Raw genomic sequence first — 15,026 nt, forward strand, 5'->3', positions numbered from 1 at the left:
CCAACATAGATTTAAAATCATGCATTACGACATGATGAGACGGCGGTTATAATGAGACGAGATGGCGGGACAACGTTAACTAGGTTTGTTCTATTGAAGCTCTCTTATATAAAGTCATTGTCCTTTTATAAGCACTTATGGGACATTACCGTTGTAATGACCGTTTGTCAACAACAACGTGTTGGCCTGGCAAAACCATGCATTTGTTAATATCCTGTAACGCCCCCTGTACCTCGCCACCTTGATCGAAAATTACCGATTTCACACTGAAGTATGACCGAAATAATCATTGTATCCATACACAACAAATTAAAATTTATGACAACTTTTAACCAACGTAATTGTTAATTAGTCATTACTTTGCTATGATCTACTTAAACAATAAAAATATGTGTAAATATCATATGTTTTTGGCGAGTGGCATTTCGAAGTAATTGCTTTTGCGTATTTATAAATATACAGGTAATAACGACGCAGTATCACGTTCTGAGCAGACGACAACATACTTTCCAAATTACTCAATAATTATTACCTTTCTTTTACATACTATACACATTTAAAAGTTGTTTGTCTATTGAACATCACAAACATGAAAATTCTCCAAGAACTCTATTGTAAGAGGTAGGCAGTGTATTATTTGACATGCAGAGCGACAGAACCACTGTATTTTACCGAAAAACGCAAATAAGGCGTATACTGCCAATGCCCACGTAACATCTCTAGGTATAAGAACTCCAAGTTGCCAAACGATGAAGCAACATCGTATCTAGTTTGTTCTCGGCCAAATAGCACTTATCTCTGGAGACTTTATAATCGCTGATTTTTTTTTTTTAATTTATTATTATTATTATTATTATTATTATTTTATTATTTTTTTTTTTTTGAGGGAGGGACAATAACATATAAAATGGCACAATACAACATCAAACTTTGTTTTAAGGGCTTGTTATAGGCAATTACTGAATATTTTTGATGAATCTGAAAAAAGGAAACAGCTTTCTAACATACGGTGTCTATTCACACTGCAAAGAAAGATGGGTTCTGACAAACAAACACCTTTTTGCCCAACTTTACAGCCATTCCACGAAAAAGGGTACAATTCTGAATAATACCTGTCGCAGCTTATTTTCGGTAGTAAAAGCATCTGCAATTTTGCTTTTTTTAGCCTTTTTTAGCTGGACCCGATGTGTTCTACTTAAAAAACAACAATTAATATAGTACCACTTGCTTTGACGGGAACCCCGGGGGTCTATATGCCGCAAAAAGCACGATTTCGACGTGTCGCTTCGGTATTATAGCTGATTTGCCACAAGAAAAAGTTTATATTTTCCCGTGTTTTAGTGTTTTTAGTCCTCAACTAATTTGAATTCATGTTTCTTTTTATCATACATGGTGATCTCTGTCGAATTTGTTGGTTAGTTACGTCACTGTCATAGTTTAATCAATGTCGCTCAGTAACCTCTAACCTCCGTAACGGTTTTTTAAGTCAATGTAAGAATAAATGAAAATGCTCTTAAATGGCATTCCTGTGTATTTTTCAAACTCATAATACATGAAGTTTAATAAAACAGTGCTATTTGTTAATTTTGAATGATGCGTTCCATCATAGAGAATGTTAACTCACAAAAGTCGGGGTGTCGCATTTAAGAGCCTAACCTCAGTAACGGACCAAATTTGAAGAAAATGTTGCTTTAGAAAGTTAAAAACATCATTTTTGTTAAGCAAGGACCAACTTCTTCCTAAAAAATTCATTCAATAGTTATGCAAAGTTATCCCGAGGATAAAAACTGAAAAAGAATGCGTGTCACCTTACGTCCGTTATGCTAACCTCCGTTACGAAATAAGTTAATTGTTAAAAAAAATGACTGTTAATACTTTTAAACGTTATTTCTGTGGTTTTGTGAGTTAATTCTGATCATATAAATAGTTCTACTTCTATGTTCTGATGTAGTATGCATTCATACTGCTTGCTGTTAAAGACATTACCCCGCGTTAATATAGATATAAAATATACATATATAGCTGATAATTCTATCAAGAAAGGCTAATGATTTAAGTTTTTACTCCAGTTTTCTATGAAATCAAGGGTAAATCGCGATTTGTTTTATCGAATTGATTTCCGTTTGTCACTTGACGATGCCTTTTTGAACTTATCATTCTGATTTTAAGCGAAATGAGTAGTTTTCAGGACTGTCTTGGCAAGAAAAATGGTACTAGCTGACATCAGTACTAACGTGCATGTAGCAGACATTATTTTCACGGGAGACACATGGCGAAATATATTAAGCATTAAAGCAACAGTTACATTTATCAGGTAGAACTGCGGGATTATTAGGTCCTATTTTACTATTTCAGTAGCACATAATTGTTTTTATCATCTTCTAGATGCTTCCAGTTACTTTAAATGGACAGTTACTGGCAAACACGTGTCTATTGTCGGCCTACTTAATTGTATGCATTAACTTTCTCGGGTATTTTGTTGTTTTTTATTGCCTATAACTGCGATCATGTGCATGTAGGTTTAATGTTTTGTTATACAGACACCAATGTGCCACTTACAAATACAGAGCGACAAAAACACTACAGAGAAAGAAACAAAAAATCTAATGACCTCGAAGCTTTTCTTGTGAAAGATTTTGAACGGTTTAAATGTACATGTATGACATAATTTAGACTAGAGTTTTACCTTCCCTCTGTTACTAAGATTATAAATTAAACTCTTACTCTGGTAAAATATGGAATGTGAATTCTACAGATACATAGATCAACATATTAGCAGTGAAATGTATCCATTAGTGGTAAATGTATTTATGAAGTCCTTGAAAGTAAGCAAAACAACCCGTTGTAACCATTTGCCATTTAATGGTTTGAATAAACAAGTTTTATCAATTTTTCTATGTTATTATGTAAATTTGTCGTATCTGTAATACTTTAAATTCCGAATTCATCTTCTAAAGTCTACCTTAAGCTAAAAATATCAAAACAAATATATGATCGCTGACCTATGTAGAATGACCTAACCTCCGTTACGAAATTACTCCTTTTTCATTTGAACACTGGATATGTGTGTGCTCATTGATCAATGCTAATATCATAATAGATTGATAGCACTTTGTTCATAAACAAATAGTATGATAAAAAAGCAAGTCTGTCCCCAACGATTAATAAAATATTAAAATTGGAATATCTCAGCCTTTGTATTTATAGAAAACGAGCCACTTATTACCAATGTGTTTGCACCGCATTTTCTATAATTGAAGAGAAATCTTAAATGGGCAATAATATTTTGAATACATACAAATTCTTAATAATTGAATCAAATATGGAGCCTGTGACCTTTGGCATGATTGAAATATAACCTAATTTAGATGTTACCTAACCTCCGTAACGAAAAAAATACTGTCCTACCATGTTTACACGTGCATATTTCTTTAAATACAGTAATGGTGTGGATTAAAATTCTTCTACTACTTTCTGAATACCTCTTCATCAAAATAATATAAAAAGTTTTCCAGTTTTGCAAAGTTCATATCGCTGCATTTCTTGTTTTGGAATTGTACCCCTTTTCGTGGAATGGCTGAATTAAATAAAACAAGCTTCTCTTTCTTTCACGTCTCAATGCCAAAACCGGTATAGTTTTCTAAAAGCCTTTCATTACAACGATACGGGCAAGTGTTCTTTGTCGAAATTACACCATGAAAAATAGAAAGAATAGCAGTCCTGAAAAACTCATAGTATGCTTGTGAATGCTGATGAGAATTTAATGACAGCCTCAATAACAAGTCACGATTTTATAAGTGATAAAACATTGCAATGTTTGACAGGTGTCATTTTTGTTGTCAAAACATTATGCCTGAAGATACAAACTTAATTACAAGAGGGGGTTGGAGTGGAAGAGAGTGGTAACAGTCAAATATACAGTAGGTAGTTTGTTAAGTAGACTGGACGTTTATCTTTGGCACCGCAGACACAAAGACTGGTGCAGGGTCGTTTTGGATAATATGAAAAACGAACACGGTCCCTTCTAGGCTGTAATTTCTACCTCGATAGTTTACGTGAGTCGGAAGATATTTAATGATACTGTGAGGCGCATTTGAAGTCCTACTGTGACAACTAAAACCTAAATAAATCTCAACATACAATAATCACGACATTTATTTGTAACTTTCCGATCACAATATATTTAATCATTCAGGCTTTTTTCTTTCTGTTGCTAATATATACTCTATCCATAATGTCCGTAAATAGTGTTTTTTGGAAATAAAAATGAACTCCAGATCCCCAACTGGCACTCTCAGTTGAGCATAAGACATCATATTTCTTAAGAAAAACAATTTATGGCATATGAATAACTGTTTTATGTCACTGATAAAGAAAAGCGTGTTTGTGTTCTTATTGTTCATGTAGTAAATATGCAAATGGCGTGACGTCGTTTAAAAAACGATTAATTTCTACCAGCATGTTTTCTGCAGAAATGTACTTATATTTCAGTTCAAACAAGTCATTGCCTATATCGCTCGGCATCGGCACAGAACTCCCTCTCTGCCACAGCTCAGAAACCATTAGAATATTTCATCCGTGTGGTTGATACGGTTCAGAATGAAGATGGGCCTGGTCTTAATTTTACTTGTCGCTATTGCTACGCAAGGTAAGGATTTTTTTATAACAAGTCCTCTGGATAGTTACCAAGAAGAAAAATATGTTTCTTTACAGAGAGGAAGAACTTATGCAGATTATTGTAGACACCAAATACCTTGATATTATAGATATGCCAATATAAAGCAAAGGGGATGTGAAAAATTACAAATACTATTTATAGATTTATTGTACGTAGTGCAAACACGAAATATAAAAAAAATACACAATATTTACTGACAATTTCCATGAAATACAGACAGTTTATGTGTGGGATGATTGCGTTTGACTGTTTACATAACAACTCCGACTGGATACACGTGAGTTTTGTCAATAGTGGCTGTCATGCTCTTTGTTTTCCCATGAATCTAAACATAATTAGCGTTTTTTATATACAAAATGCAATTCTACGAGGGCAACAGTGATTTTCTGCACGCCTATTTATCACCCTTAATATAACCCTCTTTTGAAAATCCAAAATATTATGCGTATCACTCAATACAATTCGTATAAGCCATCTTGTAAGATTTAAAAATAATTTTTCAACATACTTTCCAAATTACTCAGTGCCATGCGTATAAGCCATTTTTTAAGATTAAAAACATTTTCTCAGTCTTCCGAGGCAGACGACTGGTTATTTCTATGGTATGATGCTATATTTTGCCGATGATAGCTAGAAGACACAGGCTCATCTTTTTTTATATTCACTTATTTATGCATTTAGCAGACCTGTATCCATCGGCTTGGTAGAGCATATATATAGTCTAACAAACGCAACTTGTAAACCAAAAATTAACATTTTGCCGGTGCACAAAATGTTTTTTTATATTCATTTTAACAGAAATCTCTGCTGGACCCGTGCAAGCAGATACTGGAAGCAGGGTTGTGCGAGAAGGCATGGTACCCAATATAACTAAGAGAGTTATCAACTGTGAGGCTGACGATGACTGCAAAAACTACTGCCAAAACTTTGGATGTCGAGGTTACAGCTGCCACGTTTACGGCTACTATGGCGGGGTGTGCAATTGTGAACCGTGTGTAAGTACCACAACATGAAGCCTTAAGATATTTTCAATAGTTACGCGTCACTTTTACCCCATATCGTCCATTTTGACTTTACATCAATATCGTTTTCTACTTTTATCTGTATGGTTGGCTAGCGATTGGTGCGTAACTTAAGTTCCATGGACCAGTTTCAGAATGGATTTATTAATTTTAATTGACTACTTTTTTTATTTTTATTAACTTAAAATTTGTGTTCTTGAGTTCAGTATATGTCAATTATGATAATTGTAATTATTTTCAATTTTTTACTTTTCTTTCAGTAATAATAATATCTGAATATGGGCTTTCAACAGGAAGCAGAGGCCATTAAATTGATCAAATCTTAATTTCATTTCATTCGGAAGTTAATAAAATGAAGCAAACAAAAAAAAATCTATGTTTTTACATGTAAACCGTTGGTTTAATACCAAGACTACACGTGCTCCAAATTACCATTTGTTTTGCGGTCTCACCTAACACATTCAGAGATGTGAACATCTTTTTGTATTTATTGAAACATCGATTGAAATATTTTTTCTTTATTCAGAGGGTAGTGTGAAAAGTTAAATCATGGCCAATTTGTAATTTTCTCTTCGACTGTTCATGCCAACAACTACTCTACTGGGATTGGTTTTTGTTGTCGGGGTAAAATACCGGCAATGTTCAAATCTTTCATGGTTTGAATTATTTAAACAAAACGGAAGCCATGTTTCACTGTTTAGGATCTTTTTGAGATAGAACAGATGTGTCAACATAAACGTATATTTGACAGCTATTGGGAAGGTTCTCTCTCTCTTTAAACCTTTCGTTAAAAACGAAGATTATTTTTACTTAATTTATACTTAATTTATATCTTTTGAAAGTTTTACTATTCATTTGAAGACCGACACTGGTATATCAATTATATGCATAAAAAAAGAGGTATGTCATCGGATAAATAAGAAAATAAGAAGAAGGTAAATCGCACCCTGCGTTGAGCATTAGTGACCATTCTAATCAAAGGGATTTTATAGCTGGTATTGAAAGTTGTAATGTTTATCATATTTAAAAGAACTGCCCTAGTAGCTTGATTAGATGTAAAAACATGACGCATAACAACAGGGCCGTAGCCTCCGGGGGGCGGGGGGGGGGGGAGCAGGGATCCCCCTGGGATTTGAGGTGCAAAAAAAAATAACCGCGAAGGTAAAAATAATAATTGCAAAGTTGGTATCAATTCAGTGAGAAAATGCACGGATTGGCTCTCTTGCTTGTCCACGGAGGAAGAAACTTTATTCCTGATCCCAATGTCGTTTGCCTGCTGGGGAGATGACGGGACAACTAAGACTGGGTTCCCATGCTTAGATCGATCCATCTGGATCGACCTTACTCCCTGGGAAGTCTAACTAAATTGCTATCAAATAACCGGCTTATATGTCTGTCAAACCTACCGAATCAACTAAGGGGTATAGATAATTTAATTACTCCCTAGCAGCTTTACTAGGCGTGACAGACATTTATGCCGGTCAAGTTGACAGCAATTAGTGAGACTACCCAGGAAGATAGATCGATCCAAATATCTGTAGAATAGTCCCTGAGTTTGTTCTATTGAACCTTGCTCATCTTAAGGCATTACCCCGCTATTAGAACTTACTGGGACATAACCGTTGTGATAACCGAATATCAACAATTACGTCTTGACCTGGGAAAGCCATGCATTAATACCCTGTAACCCCACTGTACTTCGCCATCTTGATCGAAAATTACTGATTTTAAACCGAAATATGAGTGAAATAATCCCTGTATCCATACACAAAAAAAAAAAATAATAAAGTTATGATAACTGTCAGGCAGCGTAATTGCTAATAGATCATTATTTTTGCTATGATCTACTTAAACAATAAAATGTGCTTAAATTTGACGTTTTTGACGTGTGGCATTTCGAACTAATTGCTTTTGCGTATTAATACGTATACAGGTAATAACAACGCAGTATCACGTTTTTAGCAGACGACAACACGGCCTCACACTACTGCACTCGTATATGTCACTCTTATTGATTATCATGGTAAATAATGGAGTAACAATAAAAATTTAACAATCAATGAACGTTATGATAACCTCGCAAGATCAAGCACAATAGAGACATGACCAGGCGATAAAACGTTAAATGCCTCATAAAAGAAAATTATCAAACACAAGCCGAAAAGGACAAGGCCAAAGGACAAGACTCCTCAAGGAGAGCCTTCTGGGACTACATAAATATAGGATCAACTGCCATGACTGCAATTCCTGTTACATTGGTGAGGCAGGTTTACAAGACCAGTGTTAGTGAACACAGAAAATCAGTGGCTGTAGGCAATGCCAGCTCTGCCAATTCTGAACACGTAATAGACACCGGCCACAGTATTGACTGGAATTCAACCAAAATCTTTGAATCCGACATCCATGTCACCAGCCACGGGACGGGACGGGGAGAGGGGGTAGGGAGGTTCAATTACATACAAAATGGCACAAGACCACATCAGACACTTCTTTTCATGTCTGTTTTAAGTGCTAATTAAATGCAATTGCTGAATGTTTTTGAAGAAATAGAAGAAAAAGTGAAACGGCAGAAAGAGACCCTTATTTAATCTGAAGTTTGAAGATGGTGGTTGTTTGTCAGAATCCATCTCTCTCTGCAGTGTGAATAGGCATCAAAATAGAAAGGAACTCCAGCCCCCTAACTATCGAGCACAGTTGTCTCAAAAAGAGGGATTTCATTGTCTCTAGAGTAAAGATTTTTAGAATCATTTCTAACTAAACTTCACCAATGAAATATGACTGATCAACCTTCACCTAAGGACCCTGGTCACGAGACTGATTCGTTATTTGGAAAAAGTGCAAATCGTGCGACGTCGCCTAAAAACGATCAATTTCTACCAGCATGTTTTCTGTTGAAATATATTTCAGCCCTGGCAAACCATTACCTATATCGCTCGGCATCGACGAAGAACATCCTATCTGCCACATCTCAGATACCTTCCGAACATTTCATCCAAGTGAGGCTCAGAATGAAGATGATCCTGCTCTTGATTTCACTTGTCGTTATTGCCACCCAAGGTAAAGACTTTATTTGATAACAAACCCTATTGATAGTTATGAATAAGAAAAATTATGTTTCTTTATAGAGAGAAAGAACTTATTCAAATTTATGTAGAAAACAAGTGCTCTGATATTATAGGCGGGCTTCAGATCAGTGGACTTGTCCGCGAGTCAAATATGGTGACCAACTAAAAAGATTGCCGCTTATCCGCTAATAAAAACTGAATGGATTAACCGAGGGGAAGGATTCAAGTGGGTTGGCCACATTTGACTCGTGGACTAGTAAGTCCACTGTTCGGTCATAGAGATGCAAATATTAACCTAATTGGATGAGTAGGGCCCAACAGATGGGTACGTGGAAATTTTCATGGTGAATGTGACAGAAGGGAAATTTGAACGGAACATTGTAAATCAAGCTCGTGATAGGCATACTTAACAATGTTAAATGTAGGAATTGCAATTTTTTTTTAATTTCACCTTAAATACAGAAGAATAGAACTTTGAATGCAGAGAATTGCAAAACATTATTTATAAATCCATTGTATGTGCCTTAAAAAAGGAAATATAAAAAGGAAAAAAGACAATATTTCCTGACAAAATTTGTGATATATAAACAGTTTATTGTGGGATGGCCCCTTTTGTGTTTAGACGTGGTGCGGCTGCTCACATAACAACTCCATTTGGATACACGTAAATTTTGTCAGTATTGGCTTTTGTTTTCCCAAGAATCAAAACATACTTTGCGTTGTATATATACAAAATTCTGTCTGCACGCCTATTTATCACTAATGTAACCCTCTTTAGAAAACCAAAACATCGAGTTTCAATATCTGTATATTACCACGCTTTTTGTTTTCCCATAACTCAAAACATAGTCTGAGGTTTAATATAGGGCCTACAGTATTATCATAATATACGTCTACGTGGGCAATGGTGTTTTATCTACAGCCCTATGTATCACTAATGTATCCCTCTTGTAAACAGCAATAACTTATAAAACCAGAAAATCTTGTTTCGATTACTGCACATGCATGCATTACTCAAATGCTCAATACAGTTCGCATTTGCATCTTTAAAGATTTAAAAGCAGTTTCTCAATTCCCTTTCCAGTTTACTCAATGCAATTCCTGTAAGTCATCTTTAAAGATTTTCAAACATTTTGGCAACCTCCCGTGGTTGATGACTGGTTGTGCTATGTTGTTTAGTTTGGGCTGGTGGAAGCCTCAGTTTTATCCTTTTCTTAAAGATCCACCCCTTACACATGTGTTTAGCAACCATATCCATCAGCTTGGTATAACATAGCCTAAATAACGTGCACAAAATACATGTAATATTCATGTTTTTTTTTTCAGAAATCTCTGCTGGGCCTACTGGAACAGACGCCGAGGACAGTGCTTTGAGAGAAGATATGGAACCCGCTGATATTAAGAGAGATTACACATGTTACGTTAAAGATGACTGTAAAAACTATTGTTCTGTATGTCAAGTCTACAACTGCCATTCCAGGAAGTGCGTTTGTGATTTGTGTGTAAGTATTACAACCTGTAGCCTTAAGATGTTTTACCCCATATCGTCCTCATTAAAGATGCGCCGTCACAGTAGATAAACATTACATCGGTATCGTTTTCCACTTTAATTTATATAGTTGGCCAGCGTTAATCAAGAATTGATTTATTAATTAAGTCCGATAATTGATCTACTTCAGTATAATAATTATACGGATTTTGATTTTTCAATTTTTCCATTTACTTTCAGGACTAATAATATTTGGATATGGACATTTGCAAAGGTAGCAGAGTTCATAGAATTGATCTAATCATAGTTTCATTTTGAAAATTAATAAAATGAATCAAGCAAAATAGGTCTGTTTTTACGTGTACACCGTTGGTTTATTGCCAAACTGCAGGCGTCTCAAGTCTTCAATCACAAAAAAAACCCAAATGCATTATTTTTGTCTTATCTTCGAAGACCTGCCATAGTGTGTTAAATAAGAGAACTAGATCAAAGCACCTTGCATACAGTGTTAGTGCCCATTCAAATCAATGGTATTTTATAACGTGCTACTGTTGAAAGCTGTCATATTCTATTTCTACCTAAAGCTACAATTTATATGGGGAAGTTTTTGCTCACGGTCTGGTCATATCAATAATAGCAGCAGTTTTCACCGAGGCGCGATTTCCTATTTATGGCTATTTTAAAAGTCAGTCTTTTAATTGAGCACATTTTAATTGAAATATATTTTGATTGAACATTTTGTTTATAAAAAAATTAAGTAATTTTTTTTATTTTCGCCTAGTCTAAGTGCTAAATATATGGATGGAGTTTTCATCCAAATAAATGCCAGCACAGGTATTTGTTCGATAACCGTGGGTATTTTCAATGTCGCAACTAGTCGTTGAACAAAAACAATGAATGTCTTTCCCGGAAATGCACAGTGTATTCAGGAATGCATATTGAAATTTAGCAAACAGCATCTAAACAACCAGCACTAAGGTGATCAAACAGTGGAGGTTTTTGCAGGTGTCAGATATGTCATTCGATATACTGGTTGTTGCACGAGAGAGAAAAAAAGACAAAAAGAGATAGCGGAAACGAGATGCAGGGGAAGGTTTTTGCCATACGATTTGTTGAACAGGCATTTATAAAGTCTTTATAATGCGGGGTGCATCGTCGTTTGGGAAAATGGGAAAATAATTTACAGGTGCAGCGTATGTAATATAATTTGTCTCGATATTTGGCGTGATTCGGAAGATATATAACTATCCTATAGACGCATTTAATGCAATTTTGTTATGTCAAAACCTCAAAAGTTCCCAACATGTGATGACTACCACCCACCCGCCTTCCCCGCACCCCGTGGTCAGCTCGAGCATTAACTCTATTAAGGCATAACTGCATCACAAATAATCACGGTCAAACTATTTGGTAGCATAATACAGAGACTATAGCATTATTTCAGTCTTAATTTTAATTGGAAAGTTAATTAACACGAGGCAAAGATAAAACTTTATCCAGTTAAATGTGACCGATTTTTATGACAGCCTCCACGAGCGCCTGATCTGCGATTGCTTGCGATCTCAATTAACACATTTGAATACCTGAACACTTTCTTATTATTAAACGATTGAGTGGTCCTATTCTCTTACAGATTAAGCCCTTTATTCGACGATATAACCAACGGCTGCTTAACTAAGAATTGTTTTTGTTTCAGTTACATGTCATAATTTAAATTTAAAAAGAAGTCTGGATTTACATGTGTCTGGATTAATCTCTCTCTCTCTCTCTCTCTCTCTCGTTAGGTTTTAACTCAGACAGATACACAATTAACACTGCATTCATGCCATGTCGCATTCTCGCTTGTGCTATGTAATTCTCCGCCGCAATTAGTATTACTTCCTGCAAGGTTATTGGAAGTTCCAAATGACACAGTTTTCCCAAATTGTGCTGTCTGAGCGGAGCCTTACCAAAGGCTTCACCCGGGGGAGGGGGAGGGGTATAGTAGGTATCGTGTGTTCCTGAGCTGTCCTCTTCTCCCTTCTCACTCACTCCACATCCCCTCCAAAACACACACCTAGGAAAACAAAACAAATAACCAAAACAAATATAAAAATAACTGAAATGTAATAATATAACATAAAATGAAATAAAAAAAGCCCGACGAACGAACCGTGACAAATCCAATTGAGTAATTTCCTCCTGCTAACTACCAAACTTTCGAGTAAATAAAGACCTACAATCGCACATGGCAAACATATATTGGAATATGTTTATATTTTAATACATGCATCTTAAACAACATTGTCCTTCTTTTACTAATGATGACGTTTGCCTATAAAGTTGGACGTAATATGCGGACATATTTTGTAGCAGTTTACTACTCTGTACGTGAAGGAAAGCGTGCTGTAGGCAAGAACCACTTTGTTACAGTTTGATGGCACTTTGATTGTTTTCCAACCGTATGCCTCATTTCGGTCAATGTACAAATATCTGCAGGGATACTTGTCATAAAAGAGTGCCATATTACTTATCATTAACAATATAACGTAAATTTCTTTGAGTTCGTTTTTGTTGAACGCCGAGGCCTTTCTTTTTTGTTTTTACTTTTTAACCAAACGCTTACATATCGTCAAGACACATTTTACAAAGTAGCCATATCGCGCAGTTTTCAATGGTCGGCCACACACGGAATGACTTAATGAAGCAAGTTACAGCATCTGGTTTGTTTTTGTTCATCAGGTGACTTTGTCCTAGTAGGGCATATCCAATCATTTTGTCAAAAAGATAATCACACGTGTCACATGCCTCCTGTCACTCGTGTATCCTCTGCGAAACTCCTACTTGTCCTTCTCCGTGGTATGTCTCGTTGGCAATTAGAATCGCAAGATTTTTTCCAAACACAAGAGGGTGAATGGAGGGTCGGACGTCATTAACTTTGAAGCAGTATAATTCATTCTGTACTTCCTTACGCAAAGTGTCAACAAAATTAAGTTGACAGTGGCACTTTATTCTCATTGCTTTCCCTTCTTGCAGTATCCATAGAGCCAAGTTACGCCCACTTCGATTCCCGGACTTTTTTCTTTGCATTTTTTTAAAAATTTTTTTTGTGTGGCTTTAGTCGGAATTCACCTTCTGAAACTTGCCGCGCTGCATATGAAATGTATATAGTGTTTTAAGTTTATATCTTCTAGTGCGAGGGCTACGTACTGTTCGGCGCTTTAAAATGGTTCGCAGCAATATTGGTATTTGCAGTTTTACCCCAAGTGTAATAAAAATTTACTAGTTTCAGTTTGCTACTTGTCAGGTCCAGGTCGACTGAAGATCAAAGTACTTCTTCAGCTTTGACGAAGTCACTTTCTTGATTGTCTCTTACTGCGCGCCCATGTTGGAAGTGCCCTTTATTGAGCTCCTGGAACTTTTTGAAAATATTTGACAAATGTAACCCAAGGGATTTATCAGAAATATTATCACAAAACATTTGCAAATCATTATCTTGCTCGATTAACGCCTAGGTCACTGGTATGAAAGGCAATGGCCATTATAAGCGATGATGGTCTTGGCTTTAATTTTATGACGACTTGCAGTGGAAATACAATATTTTCCATGATGATTGAAACTCCTTGGAAATGCTAACACGTTGGTCCTCTCACAGGGTGTCAATGAGATATTTGCCAAGTATGAAACAATGTGGAATGGTGTTTCATGGAACCACCCCTTAAGCTTCTCGAGGCCATCCCTGAATTATGTTGTTGCCACGCCGTACATATATTGAATGGTTACAGCTTTATATTTAGATAGGTTTATGTAAATATGATCAGCCAAATGTTCTAATGTTCTGTATATTCTGATTTCTATAATGATCTTTTTCATTTGAAAGTACTTTTGATACCCGCACGAAAACGAAGTAGGTACTCCAGCGCAGTAGACTACTGCAATCATACTGCAAACATGCATCAAATCTGCTTCTATGTGGGAGCTAATTAGCATATTTGAAACATGCTTCTATCATGCTGCTAATCTACTGCATTAATGCTCCTCCTCTGTACAACCCTATGTAACTTTTGAAGTAGAATTGCAGTAGGCTATACTGCATTTCTACTGCAAATATGCTCCACACCACTACTACTGCGTTAATGCTTCTTTGCTACTTCGATACTACTGCATTTCCGTGCGGGTAAACACAATGGAATCCGTATTGATTTTGCATTGACAAATACACAGGCCGCTAAAGGCTATAAAGAAAGACCTTTTGCTGATATCAACAGGTGTCGTGTCGACAAATAGACAGGCCACTTTAGTTTTCAATTTTTATACCAGTAAGTAGGTCAGAAAAATACACTTTGAGTCTAGGGCCCAGTAAAGACATCGATCAGTTCACGTACGTTCTGTTGTTTAAAATCCCTGACATCAATATCAAGCAATTTTTTCAGTTACAACCCGTGGTATTTATTATCCAAAAAATCTTAAATTATATATCTTTGCTCACTAAAAGTGATTAAAAAAGAGTGCGTGTTAATATTATTTTCTTTTCATATTAATTAATTACTGCCCTCCCAAAATTTACAAAGGAAACCTGATGATTTTAACGTTGTTTAAAATCTACTTACCATAAAAACTGTACTCTAATCATTAACATTCTATCATTAATATATTTCAGTTCATTTGTGTTGAATGCGGATGTTTTTAACCGAATGCACGCAAGAAATTACAAAGTAGCCATATCGCGCGGTTACCAGAGGTCGGCCACACACGGAATGACTTAATGAAGCAAGTAACAGCATCTGGTTTGT

At 35.8% G+C, this 15,026-nt stretch overlaps 1 protein-coding gene and 1 long non-coding RNA gene across 2 annotated transcripts; both read left to right on the forward strand.

Moving 5' to 3' along the window:
• The first annotated feature begins 4,514 nt into the window (after positions 1-4,514).
• LOC147761529 (uncharacterized) lies at positions 4,515-6,559 on the forward strand. The gene is made up of 3 exons (XR_015334865.1): positions 4,515-4,648; positions 5,477-5,673; positions 5,961-6,559. It is a non-coding gene; the product is annotated as an uncharacterized LOC147761529 (long non-coding RNA).
• Positions 6,560-8,253: 1,694 nt separating this feature from the next.
• LOC147761530 (uncharacterized) lies at positions 8,254-10,632 on the forward strand. Its single transcript, XM_087013409.1, has 3 exons — positions 8,254-8,757; positions 10,092-10,267; positions 10,495-10,632. Exons 1-3 carry the CDS (start codon positions 8,475-8,477, stop codon positions 10,498-10,500), a joined length of 465 nt encoding a protein of 154 aa, XP_086869535.1. The 5' UTR covers positions 8,254-8,474; the 3' UTR covers positions 10,501-10,632.
• Positions 10,633-15,026: the final 4,394 nt, after the last annotated feature.

The sequence above is a fragment of the Lingula anatina genome, chromosome 5 (assembly GCF_051362555.1).
Source record: "Lingula anatina isolate TDL-2025a chromosome 5, LinAna3.0, whole genome shotgun sequence".
Taxonomy (NCBI): Eukaryota; Metazoa; Brachiopoda; class Lingulata; order Lingulida; family Lingulidae; genus Lingula; species Lingula anatina.